Genomic DNA, 23,596 nt, shown 5'->3' with positions numbered 1-23,596 from the left:
TCATACAAACTTTCGTGAGCCCTAAGACCACCTTAATCCAGTCCTGTATCAAAATCCGTTCATAAGGAACGCTACTAAATATAAACTACCTGTGTCCAATTTCAAGTCTGGAGCAAAAAACTCCCAAACGCGAGTCGGACTCGCAAGAGTTCCGTACAAAAATTATTAACGATATTTTTATTGTATGATTTAACTAAAAATTTATGCTTTTCGCAATTTTTGCTTTATCTGTGCTATAAGAAGTTGCTTCGTACCAAATTTCAAGATTCTGAGTTCAGGAGAAGTACCCTGTAGGTTTTGATTCCCTTGCGAGTGTATATGGCATCAGCATAAATGGCTGATCTTTTGATTGCATTGGCTTTGTTAATAAAATAAAAGTTTGATATTTTCACAAGACCAAGGTACAGTAGACCTGAGTATTTTATATAAATTTCAGCTTAATACCTCCACGCATTCCTGAGAAAAAGGGTCATGACAAACAGAAGGACAACAAAGTGATCCTTTAAGGGTTCCATTTTTTCCTTTTGAAGTACAGAACCCTAAAAATTAAGAACTTATATGAAATTTTTCGAGAGCCCTTATCCGTTCATAGTGGACGCCTTCTAACTATAAACTACCTCCTTGCCAAATTTCATCTTTAGGTATGTGTGATTGTGTGGTATGTGAGATTTCGTGTAAAGGGCATAAAACGAATCTATAACATATAGATGAGATTAAGAAACACCTTGCACTGGAAAGACGGGCATTAACAACGGGAGTCCTCCCGTGACCATGGTTGCTGTAAAGTATCCGAAACGTCGGGAAACAAAAGTTAATAATAAACCGCGATAAAATCCGAAAAAAGTTGTTTCGATAAATAGTTATATTATAAATAACAGTCCATAAAACTAAAATATGGCACGGGCCACTGAACTTTGCATTTGCACTAGTGATTAAAGGTTTGATTCTCATTTCAGCTGCAAAATGTTTTATAGACCATGCAAATATTTATCATAATCTTTACATTTGTGTTAGTGAGTTGTGAGCTTTGACATAAGTGTGACACAGGATTATTATATGTGACTAGTGATAGAATAGTTCAAGGCATTTGTTCATTTATTAACCAATTGACTTTGGAAATAAAATTCAATGTTTAAGCATATAAGTTATATATTCATTTTTACAATTATATCTACAAGTAGTCTTATATTATTCAATAAATATGTTAATAACATGAGAAATTTATTTGGAATATTTTAAGTAATTAAAAATGAAAAATCAACATAAATGCATTAATTAAATGACATGCCAATGTCTAAAGATAGTGATTTTTTTTATAAAAATTTACATCCCATGAATCTAAAAATTGATCACAATTTTATTAACTGTACTATAACTTAGGCCTAGTATTCAGGGTAATTATTTACCAAATCTTTGATCACATTTATTATATTTGTGTAGAGCACCTAGGTAACAATTTATATTAATATTGTGGTGAACAGATAACTGTATAAACTCACACAGTCTAATTTGCCATGGCAAAAGACCAAATGTACAGCACAATGCTCCTGTGTATAAAACCAAATCTGGGTCTGGAATAAGTGGCTTGAATTGCACTGCTTCACCAAATTCCTGAGCTGTATACTCATTACAGCTTCTCTTACATTTTAAGTCACCTTTGGCTATAAGCTTGATGCATTCTGCTATTCTAGGTTTTCCATCACTATATGTAAATATATTTATAAATACCGTATTAGCTTGTATACCATTGGTGTAACCATTTAAGTCGGGTTTATTTGCCCACTTTATACAGCCTGGGATGCCTTTTTTATTTTTCTCTATTTCAAGAAATAATTTATCCTCTAATGTCTTCAAGTGACCTGGGTGAATAAAGAAATGTTATTCTACTACATATATATCCAAATACATAAAACGAAAATATAATTTGAAGTTAAAAATTGCATCATTTTGATAAGATAAATATACAAAAAAAAAAAATTTACTAACCAGTTACATCATAGAAGGTAACGTAAGGTATTCCAACAATTAGACTCCAGATAACCAGCTGAGCTAAATCGTTTATAGTATGATCATTGCTGTTTGCCAACACCACTAAATGTTTGAGCCTGTTCTTCTGTCTTGGCACAATTTCCAATAACATTTGGATGTCCTTATTTGTTACCCGACCTTTTGCAGAACTATAGTCTTTAATAAATAATTTGCGATATACATTTTGAGCAGCAACAAGTATCTTCACAACCAAATGTACGAGGAAAAATAGGAATTGTCGGAGTAGCCTTGACAACATGGTCAATAGTATGTAATATTACAGCTGCTTTCTTATTTAAACATTTTATTACAATTTTACATCAATTGCAATCATTTTTTTCACAAATTCATTCACAAAACGTGATTAAAATCATTTTATCCTTAGTCCGGCTACAACTGTTCAACCGCTTTATTTATAACCAATCACGAGCTTAAATGTGTAAAAGCATGGCTGCCAACATTAATAAGTTACGTCAATCATATTCTACCGAAAATCAATCCCAGATAAAAACAAAAAATGTTTGACGCGTTCGAAGCCAATACGGTATAATACCTTTATTTTTCTTTAGCCAAATCCCAAAATTGATTCATTACAATTTTTCATAATCGAATTCTACTATACTTTTTACGTATTTTTTCTCGGCAGCCAACGTTATTTATAGAATAACGATACCTTAAATAACGTTATTTTGAAGTCATTATACCCGATACCGTATTATTTTTTTCCGATATTAACTTCTTTAACGTTATAATTCTTTTTACCGGTCAAATCGTATCGTTAAAAACGTTTTAATTGTCGTTCTAATATGTACGTTTTTTTTCGAACGTTTTAACTATCGTTAAAATTTTTAACGGCTTAAAAGGTGTCGGCAAAAATTAACGCTATTTACCAGTATTTTATAATAAGTAGTGAGCAACGTTACCAAACCCTGCCTTAAACTAGTGTTTTTTAAATTAATTCCATTTTTTTTTATTCTTTTACAACATCAATTAAGTAAATATTTAAAATAAGTTATTGTTGATAAGAAACATAACACAAGGGGATTAATAAAATTCATCACGCTTCAGCCTGTAATATCCCACTACTCGGCATAGACCTCTTTCCCCGTTTAGGGGAAGGATCAGAACTTAATCCACCACGCTGTTCCAATGCGGGTTGGTGGATATATTCCCTACTATGAGTGTGCTGTGTGGCTACGGCACTAAAGAATTTAGCCACCCCCTCTCTTCCCGTGGGTGTCGTAAGAGGCGACTAAGGGATAACAAGGTTCCACAACCACCTTGGAACTTAAGAAGCCGACCGATGGCGGGATAACCATCCAACTACTGGCTTTGAAATACACAGGCCGAAGACGGGCAGCAGCGTCTTCGGTGCGACAAAGCCAGTACTGCGGTCACCAACCCGCCTGCCCAGCGTGGTGACTATGGGCAAAACACATGAGTTCACGTTATTTTTGGCGTAAGCTTGTGGAGGCCTATGTCCAGCAGTGGACTGTATAGGCTGTAATGATATGAGTAACGATCGCTATCAGGCGTAGATGGTAACAACCGGGACGATCGGTTACTTATATTGCGTGATTTTTATAGTGTGAAGCTAGCTTATATAGCATGGTTATTAACATAATAATAACAACATTCAAATATATATGCGTCGTTAGATTACACGTTGTTACAGAAGGCGTTGAAGAAATAAAGGTTCACTGCTCGTTCCCCGTAGGTGATAGCGTGATAATTTGTAGCCTATATGTTGACCCGACTTCTTAATAATATTCGTGCCAAATTTGAAGTAAATCCATGCAGTACTTTTTGAGTTTATCTCGGACATACATACAGACAAACAGACAAAAATTCTAAAAACTATATTTTTGCCTTCGGTGTCGATTGTAGATCACACCCTAAGTATTCTTTTAAAAAAATATTCAATGTACAGTTTTGACTTGCCTACCATTTTATTATATGTATAGATAATGATAATGATATATATATACTAATGACCAGCCGCGGCTTCGCACGGTTCCAAAAACTATTAGTGTTCCTTTACTATATTACGTATCTATTACACAAAAAAAAAAAAAACAATCCTTTGGGATCAGTCTATTTACTAAAGAAAACCGCATCAAAATTCGTTGCGAATTTTTAAAGATCTAAGCATACAGACAGCGGGAAGCGACATTGTTTTATACTATGTAATGATATACATAAATATATTTTTTTTTATATATAATAAATATTATAGATAAATAATTTAAGTGAAATGTATAATTATTATTCACTAAATTATTACTTATGTTTTGGTACAAGTATTCGATTTTACAATTCCTGATGTCTTCCTGTCGGCCATAATAGTTTCTTTCGATTGTCAGACTTAGCTGATAGGTTAGTACGTCGCAAGTTTATGGATAAAATAATTATATATTTAAGCTATTTTAACATTTAATCTAAAAATAATATTTAAGTTAAAGCATTTGTGTTTGTGAAAATATATAAAAAGCATAAATCTCTTATTTTACATTGTTTGTAAAACGAACGTGACCACGCTGTATCAAGGTGTTCGTGGTGTTTTTCAGAAATCACAAGATGCAGTTGCACATTCGAGGACAGTCTACGCACGTTCTTGACGTCGATGGACAGGAATCCATTGGCCAAATTAAGGTAGAATTTAATTATCAATAATTTCAAAAGGTCTCAATAGTTTTTAGATACAACTATAACCTCTGCACTTACGAATATTATCAAGCAATAAAATAATATAAATTCAGTAAACAAGAAAATATTTAAGGATATATTTTATATATACAACAATGAATGAAATTAAAGTTAAGTATTTCATATAAAAATGAGCTGTTGAAGTAAATGTGAGATTATTGTTTTATTATAAAGTTCAATTATGTAGAAGATGAAATGTTTCAAGTCTTATTTGTGTATGATATTAATTACTAACAAAAGTTTCTTAAAATAATTTGGATGTGAAAATATTTTTAGGATCGTCTTCGCGCCCTTTCTGACATTGGTAATGATGAGTTAACTTTGTCAGTATCTGGAGCGCCTCTTGAAGATGACCTTCTGGTATCTGAGCTAGCATCAACAGAATTAGACCTTACTGTGCCATTACTTGGTGGTAAAGTACACGGTTCTCTGGCTCGTGCTGGTGAGTATATGTTTATGTATAGTTATTGTTTGTTGTACAAATAAATTAAAAGATAATATAATATGTATTAGTTTAAATAATTATATTTCAATTTGCTTAATTCTGGTAAAATGGTATACATATTTCAGAAATGAATATTTTAAAATAATAACAATCTTTATGTATTTTTACATAATAGATTATATCTACATTATCACGTTGAAGTATGGCTTATCTAGAAATAGCATGTATGCAGTTAATAGGTTATATTAGTTATATACCTTTAACTGAGGTAGGGCAAAGCAGGAATTTCCTGCTCAAAATATGGAGCAGCCCGACTTTGGTGGTGGTGGACCTCGACCTTACAGAAGATCACAGCTAAATAATACTGTTTTCAAGCAATATTGTGTTCCTGTTGGTGAGTAAGGTGATCAGAGATCCTGGGGGGATTGGGAATTGGGTCGGCAACGCACTTGCGATGCTTCTGGTGTTGCAGGTGTCTATAAGCTACGGTAATCGTTTACCATCAGGTGAGCCGTACGCTTGTTTGCCGACCTAGTGACATAAAAAAAAATGGTATTTTAATATGTAGTAATGTGGTATTAAATAATTTAGTTCTGAAAGGTATTTGGATTATCTGCATAATTATGAATATCTATACCGGCTTCAATTGTCTTCTCAAACCATTGAAATATACATATGAAATTTGAACCAACTCTTTTGGAGTTATGTGACAAACACACAGTATAATTATTATATATTAAGATTTATCACACCGCATTGGCACAACGGTCACAGCCATAGATTGTACCTGCTGCGCTGGCGTTTGCGGGTCCGATCCCGGCTTATGACAAACATTTGTATTGGCCATACAGGTGTTTGCCGTGGTCTGGGTTATTTTTCAGTCCTTGTGGTTCTCCCCACCGTACCTTGGAGAGCACGTTAAGCCGTCGGTCCCGGTTGTTATCATGTACACCTGATAGCGATTGTTACTCATAGTAGGGAATATACCCGCCTACCAGCATTGGAACAGCGAGGTGGATTAAGCTCTGATCGTTCTCCTACATGGGGAAAGAGACCTATACCTAGTAGAGGGATATTACAGGCTAAAGTGCGTTACATTTATCATCACAAATAAATGTTTTGTTTTGTTCTATAGGTAAGGTCAAGGGACAAACACCAAAGGTTGAAAAGCAGCAAAAGAAGAAGAAGAAGACAGGCCGTGCCAAGCGCAGGATCCAGTACAACAGGAGGTTTGTTTTTAATTATCTTTTACTACTCATGTCTCACAGTTTTACCTGTGTTAATTTGAGGAAAAAAACAAGTAGTTTGTGAGATTAGCATGTTTAAATAAACAAACTTTTCAGCCGTATAAGTATAGATATTGATCAATAGTTCTTTGAAGGAAGATTTCTATAATAGACAAATCATGGCATCATATTATTCATCATTGTTAACATACCGTTTATAATATGTTGCCAGATAAACTGAAATTACAAAAATATTTGTGTTGAGCTGAAATATAAACAACGTTCATGATATGATTTAATAATTTCTTCTAACTATAATTGATCCCATCGAGAGAATCGATTATCGAAAGAGATTTTTATAGTTTTTATAGATCATTTTGAAGAAGGTTTCAATTATCTATCTACCTCTCTGGTTTGCCTCCTAGGCTAGGTTTTGGACACAATTTATATAGAGCTATGTCAAAATTCTATCTCTAGTAAGCAAATTCAGAGATAGATAAAGTATTGAAACTGACAGTTAAAGATAATTTGTAAAATGATACAAAACTACTGAAAGTATAAAATGAAAATTGATCCCTTTTTTTTTAAATATAATTTATTTTGTTTTCAGATTTGTGAATGTTGTCCAGACCTTCGGCCGCCGTCGTGGACCCAACTCTAATTCTTAGATTTTTGTTTACTAATATGCTGCAAATATAACATCTTTTTCCCAAAGCTTGTTTTTTTACTGTTACTCGAATTCAATAACTATATGATGAGAATGAGCTGACAAAGCTCTTAAAATATAGATTAAAAAAAACTTTAAATAAGTGATGCATCATCAGCAAATAACACTATGTCACAGATATACATTTACCGTTTTATGTATATCACAGATATACATAAAACGGCAGATCATTTATGTATATTAGAAAAATAAAAGGGCCTAGAATTTATTTCTGTGGAACGCCCATTTTAAGCATAGATCCAGAAGACTTGTTATTATTAGTAATATTATAATTTATTACTAAGATATGAACATGAAGCCATGAGATTACGAGCTTTACCATTAGCACTGCAATAATCAAGTTTACTTACAAGTTTCAAGAACGTACTCGATACCTGTAGCATTTTCTTACCTTGTCCAAGTGACATAATATATACCTATGCTTGAGAAGTGCAACACTAGGATTGTCGAGTGACCCCTATAGTAAAGAAGTGAAACGATACTGTTCACCATGATAAATGTCAACATTCAAATGGAAAAGAAGTTTAGTATGTACTTTTTTCAAAACTTTATCTTAAGGATGGCAAGACGGAAATAGGTATTTTTGTCAAAACAAAAGAACAGGGGTAGAATCTACCATTTTGAGACGTTTTTAAGTGTAAGCGAATTTTTTAGAATAAGCGATCTCGAATCTGCTTTTCGATTCTATGTTCAATGTAGAAAATGTAAATAAACTTCGTATGTGAAATGTAACAGAAAATAAATAAAAATTTATTATATTTCAAAAATTAATAGGGAGTAAGTTCAAATTTTTATTTTTTTTAAAATAAGTAAGGCGATAAAAATGAGTTGGGTCAATTATAATTGATAAAATAAAATAGCTCGTATTATAAACAACAAAGGTATTATATTTAATACAAATTTGCTGCAGACGTAACATTTTTTTGTTTTTGTTTTGATAAGACAATATTTGCTTGCGTCATTTAATTTATAATTAATTCGAAAATTATGCAAGCAGATATAATCTTATTTTGGCATTGTGGCATACCTACATTTTTGTTTACAGAATTTTTACTTCAGTTCATAAATCATAGTCATTATTAACAAGTAATAAAATAAAAAAATTAAGTTTTTATACGTATATTCTATATCAACGTATTTAACAACGCCAATCTCTTTTAGTTAAATAAATTAAAAACAGAAATGACCAGATATGACCAGAATCATTAAACGTCTTTTAAAACGTTAAGAAAGGATAGAAAATGGTCGACTGTGTTAAGTCTATTTAATGTTTTTTTTTTTTAGTTTTTTTTTTTATTTTTTTTCTTTAACTCAAAGAGTTTTGACGTAGTAATGGAAAGGTTGACTAATATACATGAGCATGTACGACATATATATTTAAATATATGACTATGATTTGTTATCTGCTTATAGACATAGACCACAGCCACAGTCGGATTACTTAAACTAAAAGTTCTGATTATATAAAAGGACTAAAAATTAGGTACTTACAATGGTTTTCGGAACTTTGTCGCTTAATTTACAATTTCAATATCTAAATATACAATAAGTATCACTTCATACAATAAGGCACAAAAATTGATAACAATAATCTAACTTAAGAATAATATAATAAAATCACTCAATTTGCACACATATGCAAATATCTACAATATTAAAAATAGTCTTAATTTATGTACCATATATACGAATAATACGGTACACTCTTATTCTGTAAATTTTAATGGACGGCCACATCTGTTTCATCATTTCGAAACGATATAGGAAGTACGTACAACCCGTACAACTTAAATGCGGTCTTCGCTGGAATGCGACCCCTCTTCTGGATAACCCACGGCACCCCACGCTTGCCCTCGTGTAGTTAGTACCAATAGCATACTTGTTACCGTTAAAGGGTTAAATTCGTATAATGATAAAAGTAGGTAGTAACGATGATTGAATATAATTAAATTAACATTTTTTTTTTATATATTTATGTCCTCCAAGTACCAGTAATCCACTCATTTGTGTATAATTCTTGTTTATTGACGAGAAATTATTTTTCATTTTTTTAGCAATGAGTAAGTTATAGGAAGTGTTGTTTAAAAAACGTTTTCGAGTTGTCCATTCTGTAATTTGTTAATTAGGTAAAAATTCATATTTGACTTGCCGAGTTGGCACATTTATACCAGTAATCCACTCAATTGTATTTTTCTTAAATTTAGTTTTTTTTTTATAAAAATTCAGATTCATGTTTTTTGCAAACAGTACCACGACGTTGACGTCATAGCGTGAAGTCTACAGTTAAGTCGCACGAGTTGTAACTATAATCATTGTAGGGGATCACGCTAATAACTGTAATATACTATACTATATAATACAGCTTTTACAATAGTATCGAAACTAACACAGGGTAAAGGTAAGATATTCAAATATAGGTATTGGAAGTACCCCTGCTGAAAGTTCCAAATAAAAAACGATGATTGTATGGAAGTTATTGTAAACTATTGTGTGTACTTGTGTGTTTGAAACAGGGATTCCAAAATTCTCATACAATTTTTATCTGTTTTCATCTGGGCTATCTGGATCCAGGTAGATCTATCCCTACTTCAAACACACAATAGTTTACAATAATTTCCACATAAAATCATTGTTTTTTATTTGGAACTTTTAGCAGAATACTGTATTCAAATTTACATGTATGTTACGTTACATTACAGGAACCCGGAAGGGCTTTAGTAAAGTTGAAAGCACAGTGTTCACTTCCTCATAATGTTTCGTCTCTATCAAACCGGACGTGGGTGTGGTATCAATGTAGCGCCACACATTGACAAAAACGTCGTTACAATTGAGTTATTTTGATAGACAATTATTGTTTCTTGTCTACGCGTTATCTTTTCATTTCTCTTTTTTACAATTTAAATTAAATGTGTTTAGAGCACGAATTAATCTTAATAGTGATGAGTACCTTCAACTAAGTAATATAAACAATATTATATATAAATACTAATATTTTATGACTTCTGAACAGTAACCTTCTATTATTTTCATTATTTAATAAGACATGTTATTGTGTACTTAAGCATTGTTCAAATAAACCGTTTTTGTTCTTTATGATATTCTATACGTGATAATAAATTGATTATGTAGTATAACTATTTTGTATTTTTTTAATTATATATCAAAGGTATCAGATCTTTTTATTTTTGGACCAAACTTAGTCAAATGGCGTTTTTAAGTATTTTGAATCTTTGTACTTTTATAAGGTACCTACTACTAAACCTAATTTAAATGCATTTATTTGAATCAGTTGAGTCTTTGTTAATCTCTCGTACGTGAGCTATAAAAATGACATTATAGGAAAAAATCTTGCTTTAACAAAGACTCAACCGACTTCAAAAAAGGAGGAGGTTACTCAATTCGACCGTATATATATATTTATGTATGTTCGGGGATAACTCCGTCGTTTATGAACCGACTTTGATAATTCTTTTTTTGTTGAAAATGAGATATCCCTAGTTTGGTATCATGATAAGGAAACCAGGATCTGATGATGGGATCCCAGAGAAATCAAAGGAAACTCTCGAAAATCCGCATAACTTTTTACTGGGTGTACTGATTTTGATGATTTTTAATTTAATCGAAAGCCGATGTTTATCATGTGGTCACATTTAAATCTCATCGAGATCTGATTACAACTTTTGGAGTAATCTTTGATAATGCGTATTTACTTGACTATTTTTTCGTCTACCTACGTTGTATTACTTGTCGATATAATTGAAGTCGGTTTTTCTTCGTTTGCCTGCAAACACAATTATCTTCAATATTACTGCAACTAATGTTTTTTTTTATTATAAGTATATGATTTATATGTAACCATCGATCAAGTTCACTTACAGTATAAACTGCATAAAATTAAGCATGGCAAGTTTGATGTGATGTCTGTAAGTACAATAGATATGTTTTTATTGTATTTTACTTATCTAAGCTTAACAATATTAGTTTTACAATTTTATGTAAAAATGAAACAGCTATAAGTACGGTTTTATGTAACATTATACAATTTGTTTCTTTTTTTTTAATTTTATACAACAATCATTTTAATTTTTTTTACGGAATGTAAATGTCCCGTAAAAATAATAAAAATACCTTTACTTCCACTCAAGTTACCAAAATCTCAAAAAAAAAATTACTGTACTACGAAGTCTAAATTAAATAAAATACAAGGCAGTGTGGCGTAGCACAAAAATGTCAAAATGATATATAAATATTTTTCAAGTGTCCTAAAACGGACCAAAGTTATTAAAAAATGTCAGGTTCCGTTACAGTTTTTGTAGATTTTCTCACTTTGTCCACAGAATCGAAGAATAATAGTATTTAAACTTTTGGTGTTGAAACAAGTTTGTTTCTTGACTTTTCCCATCGACTGATGTAATCAACGGGATAGCACATCACAGCAGAGAAGAGAAGGAAACCGCCAGATACGTAAAATGAAATGTCATAACTCTTTGTCATATCCATAAGGGCGCCTGAAAATGAATTTTTTTTAAGTTAACTATTTATAAAATATATTAATTACAAAATTAAATTATAACAATTTAAGATTAAAGTTGTTGAGTACATTGTCCTTTCTAAATTATAACAATTTAATCCTGTAATTAATATAATTTAAACACACAAAATTTTATTACATTATATTTAATTTAATTGCTTGTTTGGTCTTTGATACTTTGTTATTTTGATTGATTTTGATTAAGCTTTATATTTATATTTTATTTTATATATGTTTTGAGGAATTTTCATCCGTAAAGTCAAGTATAGAAAAGCTTAGTGTAACTAATTATTTAATACTTCAATATGTACTGACCGACGATGGGCGCGCCCAGCAAAGCGCCAAAACCCTGGAACAGTAGGAACAGCCCGAAGCAGTTCGTCAGATGTTCCAGTCCAATGTATTCCACCACCATGATCGATCGAAGTGACGCAAAGCATGCTGTTAAAAAAGTTTTCAATAAATTTATTGTTTTCTCAAATATTGGTACATACATAACTGGGGTAATAAGATTATTTTTGTAAAGCAAATCTGATTTAATTATATTTAGAAATATATATAGTTGTTTATACTATTACATTAAATAAAAAAATATATATCAATTCTTACCAATTGAAAGTCCAAAAATAATACAGTATCCAAACTGATAGAAATCATCATAGCAGAGACCACTCATCATGGTCGCAATCCCGCCAGCAGAGAGGGCTATATTGTTTAACCATAGAGGAGATACTTTAGGCATTGAAGAGACCAGACCGCAAGCAATACGACCAATAATGTTCGAAACTCCGATGGCAGACACCAACATAACACTACTCGCTTTTCCAACACCATTAAATTCTGCCCTTTGCTTGACATACATGTAAGGCACGAAGAAGCCCAACATTGTGAAGAATCCGCTGATAGTTAGTATTATAAAAGTCGGTGATTTAAACAAGCTGACATCCAACATGGTAGCCAAGGCGCGTCGTACAGCTTCGGGGCAAACCCGACATTTTCCTGAGCTTTCTTCATGAGTATCTTCTTGAGTAGGGACGTGAGTTACGTGTAAGTGATAACCCAAAGAAGTACGAGAAGTATACTGAGGTAGTCTTGCAAGACTGCCGTCGAAAAAGATATCATCGCGGTAGAGTGGTCTCGCAACTAAGTCAACGTTAGAACGACGAGATTTAACATCCTTGACGACTTTAACAGATTCGGGTAGCAGAGGTTCAACGTTATCATTATTGCCATTAGAGTCTTCTTGTTCATCCTTTTCTGCAACTGGGACCGCAATAAAATGAATAGGTTTGCTGCCGTGATTCTTTAGTGTGCTCGCTGTTGCCGACGATCGTCTGCTGAGATGTGAGTTGCTTCCTCGAAATACTTCTTCGGCTGTCGGATAGCGAGTATTGTTTGCAACACCTACCCAAGTGTGTGGACTGACTTTATTCGTGAATTTCATCTCTGGTGGCATCGAGATACCGGAGTCGAGTTTGTTGTGAAGTTTTAACATTGAATTTAATTTTTCCACGGCCTGTTCATGACGACGAGATGCATCTTCTTCCGGTTGACTAGCTAGTGTTACCCTCACTGGGTTAATCGGTCTGAACATAGCTCCAAAGATGAGACATAGTAGAACCAAACCTAGAAATATTAAAAACATAAAATTATAAATTGAATTCGTTAATAAATCGTTTGCCTCCATAGGTTAGAGTTTGAGAAATAAATATATTTTTTATTTATTTACTTAAATATATCTTAGATTACTGATTGATTGTAGGTGTATCAATAGCTTAAATTGCAGAATAATAAATAAAACTATCATACCAGCGTGTACAACAAGAGTAATCCTCCAGCCTAGCCCATCGATGAGCGCGACTGTCAGAGGCGCGAACACGAAGGTACCGACTCCGGAACCGCAGAGCGCCAGTCCCATGGCCAGCGCGCGCCATCGCTCGAAGTAGAACCCGACCGTAAGCACAGAGGGCATGTATACCATGCAGAAACCAATTCCTACGAATAATTATATTTCATTATTTATTGCTATCTTACCTAGAAGGCGAACCCCCTTTCGTTTAAAAATCAATAGATATACATAATAATGATATGAATATAAATTATATATTATACTTTTTAGTAGTATTTTTTTCACTGATATAAACGGTACAGATGCGCTGTCTTTATATTACGTCTGGAAATTTTAAAATTCCGTATTTTAAATGTATTACAACTTATATTGTAGAACAGATTAAGCCAAAACTAAACAAGTACCTACTTTAACACTGTGACTATAATCTAATGGTTACTATAATAAAATAAATAAATTAAATAACAACAAACCTCCCATGACGCCATAAACCAGATAGAGGTACTCGACGCTGGTGGCGAAATAAGAGATAGCGAAGGCGGCACTTGATATGAGACTGCCGACTATTGTCACCACACGGAAACCATATCTGAAAGGCAAGCATTAGTATTTATTTAGCACTAAATGTTACTCCCCGGTTATACTCGCAGTGAATGTGTCTACAAATTACAAATCAACTTCGTTACGATTTCACTACCATTTTTTATAGAGATGGAGATATATTGACTCCGTTTCTAAATGTTGCACGAAGATGTTACCTACACCTACAACGGTTTTCATTTTTACGTTCAAAATTGTAAAAACTAGATTTAATTTAGTGCAACAATTTTTGCACGACAATGAAACAAACATACATCGACACGTTTTTCTCTGTCTGTATGTATATTTATAGACAGACAAACAGATAACAATTCTAAAATACTTTTTCAGGGTTCTATTTTATGATAATAGGTATAGAAAATGGTATTCATCTATATAAAATCTAAAACGTTTAAAATCAAATATTCAGCATCCAAGCTTTACAAAACGACATATTATGTAAAAAAACCTAGCCCGAGTATTTTAAATACAAAAGACTTAAGAAAATATTATTTATAAATAACGAATACGTTACTAATTATTACAAATATTTTTATTATGATATAAATAATATGATTTAGCTTAGTGACTTACTTATTTGCTAAAGCAGAAACAAAAGGGCCAGCTAAAAGATAAAACCCAGCCAGTAAAGAATTAACCGGAGCCACTTGTCCATCGCTAGCCTGAAAAAGAGATAAAAATATAATAAAAAGTGTAATGTGCCTACGGATAAGACAATTATATTTTATCTCTTTAGACGACGGATTATTTTAGACTCCCGTCAATAGATACAACAAAAAAAAAATTAATATCTTACAAGTAAATTAATAAATCAATAAACATAAACGCACAGATCATGATAAACACAAGCCTATCAATCTGTGACAAGTCATATAAAAAATAATTGTTTGCTGGCAAACGAAAAAAAACCGACTTCAATTATATCGACAAGTAATACAACGTAGGTAGATGAAAAAATAGTCAATTAAATACACATTATCAAAGATTGCTCCAAAAGTTGTAATCAGATCTCGATGAAATTTAAATGCGACCACATGATAAATATCGGCTTTCGACTAAATTAAAAATCATCAAAATCGGTACACCCAGTAAAAAGTTGTGCGGATTTTTGAGGGTTTCCCTCGATTTATCTGGGATCCCATCATCAGATGCTAGTTTCCTTATCATGGCACCACACTTAGGATATCTCCTTTCCAACAAAAAAATAATTATCGAAATCGGGTCATAAACGACGAAGTTATCCCCGAACATACATAAAAAAAAATATAGGTATATATAGAGTCGAATCGAGTAACCTCCTTCTTTTTTGAAGACGGTTAAATAAGTCAAAAATTACCATTTTGCAGTAGAGCAAAAAAGTTTAAAAAAATTCTTGCTTTAAGCGGGCTAACTTGAAACATTTGGAGAGTAAAACATTCTCTTTCAATATTCATTTTAGTTTTTTTTTTCAAAATATTTCATTTTGAAGGTAATTTACGAAAAAAAACCTTTCAAGTTTTACCCTTTTCACATAATTTTTAAGTGCTAAAATTGTGATAAATGATACTTGTACAGTTAAACGACTTCACATATGCATTATACAAAGACAAGTTATAACTTGTCTTTGTATAATATACTAGCTGACCTGGCAAACTTCGTATCGCCTTATTTTTTTTTTTTTTTTTTTTAATATAATAATTACATATATCAAAACAAAATTTACCCTATCTTTCAAGTTGGATCAAACTGCACACGGTGTGCAAATTTGATTAAAATCGGATAAGTAGTTTAAGAGTTCATCGCGAACAAACATTGTGACACGAGATTTATATATATTAAGATTTGTCATAACCAGGAAACCTTCGATCGCTAGTGTAAAAGTCAGTCGCTCTTACTTCTGTGCCACCACCTCGTCTATTACTACGTATTGATAGAAGAATTTATCCTTGCGATTCCAAAGGTATTTGCGACATAAATTTTATTACCATAAATAAAGTTCCTATTAGAAACGACGTAGATATTTTTGTTTAACGTAGATTGATTGTACGCGGAGGTATGGTTTATACAAGTAGTTGACTGTTAAGTATAAATAAGTAATTAGCTAAATTCATTCATAGTCAAGGAATAGAAACAAGTTTCTTATTATTTATGTATTTATAAAATTTGCTTCTAAGAAACATTTAAATAACGATGTATAAATAAGTAAATAGGATTTTATTATATATTCAGTTTAGACCTCCGGAACATTTGGTGCATAGTATATTTCTGGATTATATTCAGGATTTTAAGTGGACAGAGATGATTGATCATTGATCTCCTCGGGTAAAATTATTGTTTCTTTCTTGTTAGCACGAATCAACCATTAATACCTGAATGGCCTGACCTGATTGGTGAAAATGGAGGATTTGGTGCACTAGTAACGCAGTTGACTTCAAAAATCCTAACCTACAGGAAGTCGCTTCCTACTTGGTCACTCGTTACTTGGCACAATGACGAAGGTTTGTCATAAGTAGTTCATAAATCAGTTGTTACAAATTTTACTAATATTTCTAGAAGAACTGACTATCCTACCATCTTTTTCATAAGGCACATGCTAAAAGCGATTTCTGGGGAAAAAGAAAAGATTGTGATGTCTCCTATATACAATATTTGATGAATAATATTTCGGATGTGTATGACTAACTTGTAACAGGTATCGAGACGTACAGCAATTTTGCTGCTTTTATCGTCGGGGCGCAGAGTTTATAATCTAACGCTTCCGACGATTGAAGATGGCAGGATTGGCAAGTATATTATTATTATATTTCAGGTGCGCTTTGGTTTAAAGACTGTGATACAGTTACAGATAATCGGGATAGAAGCTGTTGTTTCATCCATGTACAGCATTGGATTGGGCTGACACATTACAGCATTGGAGCTGTGTCCGCGACGTCGTCCGCATGGAATTTTTTTATTTGTTTTAACAGAACCTTTGTCTGATGCAGCAAATTTGTTAGTTAATATGATCTTACATCATCAATGATTCTTTCTCCATTTCTTAGACATAGTGGGAATTAGGGTATAATGGGGCTGGCATGTCTGTGTAGACAAAAGTCCCTACAAAATAAAGAATAAAAAAAATAAACAAATCTAATAATTTGTATATATTATATTTATATTTTTTATTACACAAATTAAATGTGGCTAATGTCTATATTAGGAAGCAGTTTATAAGTAATGATAAATATCTTTTACATAGACAGAGTTAAATCGTGCAATGTGGAAGTGTAGCAACTTCCAAGTACGAATATGTGTATTTCCGTTTTCGATGCTCTCTCACTGACCCGGTGGCCTTGTTAGTTACAGTGACAAGTGACATATTCGTTTAAACACGTTGAATTTAATAAAAGTGATAGGGATTAAGTTTAATATCCGGAAGAGCATAGCGCCGCCTCTTAAAAACAAGTAGTACCTAATCGTCTACTCGCCGAGTTACCGACCCACATAATATGTTTTGCATACGAAACACGCCTTAAATTCCATTGAAAACTCTGTTAACCTTTTAAAGTAGCAGACGTCAACTAACAACATGTTTAAACTTGCCGTTAAAACTGGCATTGTTCTCATTTAATAAAAATACCCAGTTCGTCAATTACGAGACAAAAATAAAACTTTAATTATTATTATATGTTAAAATATCTTTAGTAAAGAATACGACGCTAATTATTAAATATAACCCAACTACAAGATGAAATACTATGGTTAAGCGTAATATTCTTTTATAATCGATTCTTTTTTAACCGAAAGCTAGTGCTTATCACATGATCCCGTTTAAATTTGATTGAGACCTGAGGAGTACACTATGAGTTATCTTTAACAATGCGTATTTACTTGACCATTTTTGTATCCACCTACGTCGTATTACTGGTTCATGTAATTGAAGTCGGTTTTTTTTTCATTTGCGATCAAACACAATTATCACGAAAGTTACAATTGTGTTTGAAGGGTATGGCGCTTATCATACAACGCTTGATACCGCAATGCACTTGATATCTAGACATATTGTGTAGTTACAGGCTTATGTTTCACTCTAACATTCTAAACGAGTTCATATAAAATAATATAGTTCGTTTGTTGGACGTTGCACGTTCATATTTTGATATAGTACAATCATATAAAATTGTTATTAAGTAGATACTTGACATATAGTAACTATTTTTGTATGAGAAATTATGTGTTAAATTATCTAAAATGAAAGGAGTTAATACATGGAAATTGATAAATATTTTAAGTTAAGTTATACTTTTAAATTAAAACGATGTCTACTATAAAGGAAAAAAAATATGTTCTTAAGTACTATAAAATAAGGGCCATGTTTGTTGCATTATGTAAATTAAGTGTTAAAACTGCATTTATTAAAAAAACATCAGATTGGATGTAATAGCACGTTTTTAAGTCTTCCACATATTCTAGTAGTATTAATGTATTTACTTCAGGAATGCACGTGACGCGTTAGGTCATTCGCTAGCTGTTAGTTTAACGGGACGGGCGTCGTAGGTAATAGCTTCTGCATTACAAACAAGGCCCTTACTGGTAAGGCCACTTTACTAACATTTTACGTTATAGTACTAAAATAGTAACTGTAAGCATATGTAATAGTTAAATTCAAATACACAACTCAGTTTGACGAAGTAAGTAGAGAAATGTTGTGTAAATAACCTAATCTAATAAACTTATCAATACTTCCGCTTACAGAGTGTTATCGTTATGTCTTGTCTATTTCATATATTCAAATTTTGGTAACGATGGTTGATAACATATTTATTTACCAGTTTTTAGAACATTAAGCTTTTTTATAACAAAACATGTAGATTCTAGTTACTCGTAAAATATTCTCTCCTGACTTATGTGAGTAGTCACAAATGGATAAGACTAGAATTGGCGATAATAGAGTTAATAGTAAATCCATTAGTTAATAACTATTCCAACTATAATAAACGATTCACGCTCAACGGCTTATTTTAAATTGGACTATTTTTAAATTAATTAATTGTCGAGTTGTTTTACGAATGTTCCTTCATATTTTCTTTATTGATAATCATATTTTTTTTTATATGAATATGTTGGCAAACGAAAGTACGACTCACATGATGGTAAGCGGTACCAGAAGTATCGCAAGCCCGTTGCCGACTCTACTTGCCTTAGGACTACTAGCAAGTAGTACTTATTATTTAGCTGTGATCTTCTGTGAGGTTTTGGTACTTCCTCAGACGGCTGCTTCGGATTTTAAGCGGGATATGTCCTGCTGTGCAATACTTTAACAATAGTTATCAATCAAGAACGAACGCGGTCGAACGCGGTATTTTAAAACAAGATATAGGTAAAATCCAAAATAAAGTTATAAAAGTTGCAAAGTACCTTTTTGGTTCGTGTTATGATCTATGTTTTTCATTTTATGATTTTTAGTCTTTACAAGCGAATAAATGTTATAGAATGACATTCAGTTATAAAAACTTTTGGAAAACGCATGACATTTTTATTTATTTATTTTTTTTTTTTTTTTGTAATTTGTAGTTATAGTATCAGTTTATTTTAAATGTAGTTTATCTTTGTTTTGTAATTAGATTAATATAAAATAATATGAGACAAAAAGTATGTGCTCAGATCAGCTTGCAACTGGAGCTTACTCCTTAATACAGGTAACCATGTATATCAAAATACAATTATCTCTTCTCGAAAGAGACGTTGCACGACGAAACATGACTCTCATCGTCAGCAGTCGTAAGCACGTCTTAGTGTTACTGCTTTGCATTAGTGTTTCACACGATTACGTATATTTTTCATACCGCGGGATTTATATCGTTTTTAACCGACTTCCAAAAAAAGGAGGAGGTTCTCAATTCGACTGTATTTTTTAACCGACTTCCAAAAAAGGAGGAGGTTCTCAATTCGATTGTATTTTTTTTAATGTAACATACATCAGAACTTTTGACCGTGTGGACCGATTTTGACATTTTTTTTTAATCGAAAGGTGGTGTGTGTCAATTGATCCCATTTAAATTTATTTGAGATCTAACTACTACTTTTCGAGTTATATCTAATAATGCGTTTTTACTTGACGCATTTTTCGTCGACCCACGTTGTATTATACCGCATAACTTTCTACTGGCTGTACCGATTTTGATAATTTTTTTTTGTTGGAAAATAGATATCCCAAGTTTAGTACCATGATAAGGAAACCAGGATCTGAGGATGGGATCCCAGAGAAATCGAGGGAAACTCTTGAAAATCCGCAATAACTTTCTACTGGATGTACCGATTGTGATAATTCTTTTTTTGTTGGAAAGTAGATATCCCTAGTTTAGTACCATGATAAGGAAACTAGGATCTGATGATGGAATCCCAGAGAAATCGAGGGAAACTCTCGAAAATCCGCAATAACTTTTTACTGGGTGTACCGATTTTGATAATTTTAAATTTAATCGAAAGTTGATGTTCATTATGTGGTCACATATAAATTTTATCGAAATCTGATAACTACTTTTTGAGTAATCTTTGATAACGCGTAGTTACTTGGCTATTTTTTCGTCTACCTACGTTGTATGACTCGTCGATGTGATTGAAGTCGGTTTTTTTTTCGTTTGCGAGCAAACACAATTATTAAGGAGTAAATTCCAAAAATTTGCTTTGATCCAATAGGTGTGTATACAAACATCTCCAAACATACATGTCACATACAACACGAATAGAAATATCCCCTAGCACCTAATTCTGTATCTTGGTAATTAACCAAAAGTTAAAAACATTCACATTGGGATAATAATTACAATTTACGCATTAAACTTCAAAACTTACCTTACCATATGATCATCATCATCATCATCATCATCATCATCATTCCAGCCTATTGCAGTTCACTGCTGGACATAGGCCTCCACAAGTTCGCGCCAAAAATGCGTGAACTCATGTGTGTTGCCCATAGTCACCACGCTGGGCAGGCGGTACCATATGATACCTCTTTGATATATCATTTGCTCGGCTTTTACTTTATAAAACGTTTTAATACTTTTATGAACTAAAAAGTCGATAATTATATTTTTTTAACAATAAGCTGTTAGCTGTTGTCGTAACGCAGATTTCCCACATAAAATAATTTATTGCAAGAATTTTCTTATTTATACTTGTAGTTTAATTAAGGCAAAAGTTTTATCTGATTTATTTATTTATTTAATATTTGGGAAACAAACAGATATACATAATAAAATTTTTTTTAACACAAATTAATTTTACAAAATCCAGCAAAGTTTCCACCAATAATTATTTCATAAAAGCACTCCAACTTCTGATATAGCTAACTGTCCTCATTTTTATTAATCTTGCACCATTTACATTCGCTTAACAGGAAATTAGCAGGAGGTGGATTTGTGCAGTTTGTAATACTTACGGTACTTCATAAATCGTACCCGAATTCACTGGAATTCACTTGTATCGATACAAATACAAATCAGAAATGCAAGAATGGCGTCTCGAGACCTCCATAGTACATTGCCCTCTCGTGGTTTGTTCTGTGCTTAATGTACTCGGGTTACTGCACTTTCGCCAATCGAAAGCTTCACGTTTAAACAAACGTGACATTTTAATTAAATGTTGATAAACGAACTTTTGCTGGTCTAAAAAGGCCAATAAATTTGATTGTGCCAGTGAGCAGCGCTGTATTATGATGTTTCTTTCTTCCTTCTCTCAATTGAAACAAAACACCGACGAATTAAGTATGAAATTCTAGTTAAATAATATTGAAATAATACAACTATTTGGCAATATTTCTATAATTATAATAACTTATATGAAAAAAGAAATAGGTATTTTCGACAATAAATTAATCTGTAAATAAATGTACCTAAGTGACTGCGGGATAATTCCACGCATTAAGGACAACCGAACGTGTAAGTCGTAAATACGAGTATGTATGATAATTAATTGGCTGGCGTCACCGTCTCATCGACAACCCGCAAGTTTGTTTGACGTCAGCATTAAGGCAGAACTAATCTAAACGATATAATAATATATATATAAAAAATTAAAAATAAAGATATCTTTAAAGCTTTAAAGATATCCACATTTTATTTGGCGATCTTTGAAGTATTTCTAAGAAATATTAGAATAAGAGGTTAAAGCAAATAATAACTTTAACGAAAGCTTTAAATAATATGAATATAGTATATAAACAAGTTCCATTTTTTCTTCCATTAAAAATATGCAAACATAATCCCGTTACGATTTAGGTTAAACAAAAAGAAGTCGACAAATTCATTAGAGACATTTACATTATTTATATGTGTGTGAAACGTTATTTAAATTTATACATAAATACATTTTAAAATTTTCACATTAACATGAGAAGTTCAATGATTAATTATTTAAAGTATGTTTATCATACATCAACGGTATTGGAACATGGCTTTTCTCAACAGTTGTGGATAACGGTATTTGACGGAATACGATATAAATAGGTCTGAGAATCGGCCAACACCTATTTTTCATACCCCTAAGTTATAAGGGGGGGGGGATAAAGGGGGTTAATAACATATACCTATGACGAAACAACGTTTGCGGAGTCAGATAGTATCTCATAAATATAATAGAATTTAATGGTAAAAAGAAAAATGAATCAAAAACTTTTACGTCGGAAACTGTCGTCCGTCAAATAACGTTACTTACAACTGATGAAACAGGCCCACAGTCTAAGGAATAACAACGTTGCACGCTACGGTATTACTGACAAATATTACCAAATTCAAGAATATGAATGAGTTAATAAGTTTCTTACGCCGGCGTTGAGGCCTTGGCCTTAACATTATGGTAATTGACACCGACATTGTTGTGACGGTCGGTAATCAGAACGTTAACAGAAAACTACAACTTATTTTAATCTAGCCTTTTCGCGTTCTTGACTTCAATACAAAAATAATTTTGATTACAAAATTCCTTAACGGCTATTTCACTTGTTGTATTAATTACGCTATCATAATTATGTGTCTACATACTATAAAGTTTAATAAATATGGATCGTAATCTTCGAGACGGCAGCGGTACACCATTTAAGAAAATCATAAAGGAATATCTACCAGTATGACCAGATTTAGCAGAATTCTGCGATTTTAGCAGAATTACATTCCCCAATTTAAGGTTTAGCAGATTGTGTCGCAGTTCTGAAAATAAGGAAATTCTTGGCGGAAATTTTTATAAAGCCTTCGCAGAATTATAGCAGGATTTAACAATCAACTATGTTTCAGTTAGCGTTAAAAATATATTTTACTTTTATCAAAACAATATCAGATTTTTCTTTCTGCACTGGCAGTACTCGAGCACATTTTAGAGAAATCCTTTTGCGTTGAACTAAAGTCAAGTCTACGTCTTAATGAACTATTTAAGCAAATGCAATTTCTTGACCAACAAAACGTTGTATACAAAGAATTCACAAGTTTGGCCAGAACTGTTTCTAAATTTTTTAATTTGGTTAACAAAT

The 23,596-nt window shown here is 32.2% G+C and overlaps 3 protein-coding genes across 3 annotated transcripts in view; 1 reads left to right on the top strand and 2 right to left on the bottom strand.

Annotated features, from left to right (window-relative positions):
• Window positions 1–1,204: 1,204 nt before the first annotated feature.
• On the bottom strand, window positions 1,205–2,471 carry LOC123658373 (dehydrodolichyl diphosphate synthase complex subunit Nus1). The gene is made up of 2 exons (XM_045593805.1): window positions 1,987–2,471; window positions 1,205–1,859 (listed from the first exon to the last, which is right to left on the bottom strand). The coding sequence occupies exons 1-2, from the start codon at window positions 2,285–2,287 to the stop codon at window positions 1,399–1,401; spliced, it is 762 nt and encodes a 253-aa protein (XP_045449761.1). The 5' UTR covers window positions 2,288–2,471; the 3' UTR covers window positions 1,205–1,398.
• A 1,830-nt stretch (window positions 2,472–4,301) lies between these two features.
• Window positions 4,302–7,119, top strand: LOC123658443 (ubiquitin-like protein FUBI). Its single transcript, XM_045593865.1, has 5 exons — window positions 4,302–4,404; window positions 4,596–4,680; window positions 5,011–5,176; window positions 6,315–6,408; window positions 7,016–7,119. The coding sequence occupies exons 2-5, from the start codon at window positions 4,606–4,608 to the stop codon at window positions 7,071–7,073; spliced, it is 393 nt and encodes a 130-aa protein (XP_045449821.1). The 5' UTR covers window positions 4,302–4,404; window positions 4,596–4,605; the 3' UTR covers window positions 7,074–7,119.
• Window positions 7,120–11,060: 3,941 nt separating this feature from the next.
• The window catches only part of LOC123658316 (monocarboxylate transporter 3), a 31,015-nt gene continuing 18,479 nt past the window's right edge, over window positions 11,061–23,596 (bottom strand). Inside the window, exons 5-10 of the mRNA XM_045593754.1 lie at window positions 14,686–14,774; window positions 13,986–14,101; window positions 13,473–13,658; window positions 12,273–13,289; window positions 11,979–12,104; window positions 11,061–11,640 (exon numbers count right to left, since the gene is read on the bottom strand). Of these exons, the coding sequence (XP_045449710.1) occupies window positions 11,489–11,640; window positions 11,979–12,104; window positions 12,273–13,289; window positions 13,473–13,658; window positions 13,986–14,101; window positions 14,686–14,774 (1,686 nt within the window). The 3' untranslated portion in view covers window positions 11,061–11,488. The remainder of the gene's footprint in view (window positions 11,641–11,978; window positions 12,105–12,272; window positions 13,290–13,472; window positions 13,659–13,985; window positions 14,102–14,685; window positions 14,775–23,596) is intronic.

The sequence above is a fragment of the Melitaea cinxia genome, chromosome 12 (assembly GCF_905220565.1).
Source record: "Melitaea cinxia chromosome 12, ilMelCinx1.1, whole genome shotgun sequence".
Lineage (NCBI taxonomy): Eukaryota > Metazoa > Arthropoda > Insecta > Lepidoptera > Nymphalidae > Melitaea > Melitaea cinxia.
Note: the sequence above shows the minus strand (reverse complement) of the source record. Positions and strands in the feature narration are given on the sequence as shown.

Excerpts from the sequence above, each read along its gene's own strand:
- LOC123658443 (XM_045593865.1), top strand. The coding sequence starts at position 4,606 with ATGCAGTTGCACATTCGAGGACAGTCTACGCACGTTCTTGACGTCGAT. Across the intron at positions 4,681-5,010 it reads AATCCATTGGCCAAATTAAG|GATCGTCTTCGCGCCCTTTC; the intron begins GTAGAATTTAAT and ends AAATATTTTTAG. Across the intron at positions 5,177-6,314 it reads CGGTTCTCTGGCTCGTGCTG|GTAAGGTCAAGGGACAAACA; the intron begins GTGAGTATATGT and ends TTTGTTCTATAG.
- LOC123658373 (XM_045593805.1), bottom strand. The coding sequence starts at position 2,287 with ATGTTGTCAAGGCTACTCCGACAATTCCTATTTTTCCTCGTACATTTG. Across the intron at positions 1,860-1,986 it reads TACCTTCTATGATGTAACTG|GTCACTTGAAGACATTAGAG; the intron begins GTTAGTAAATTT and ends TTATTCACCCAG.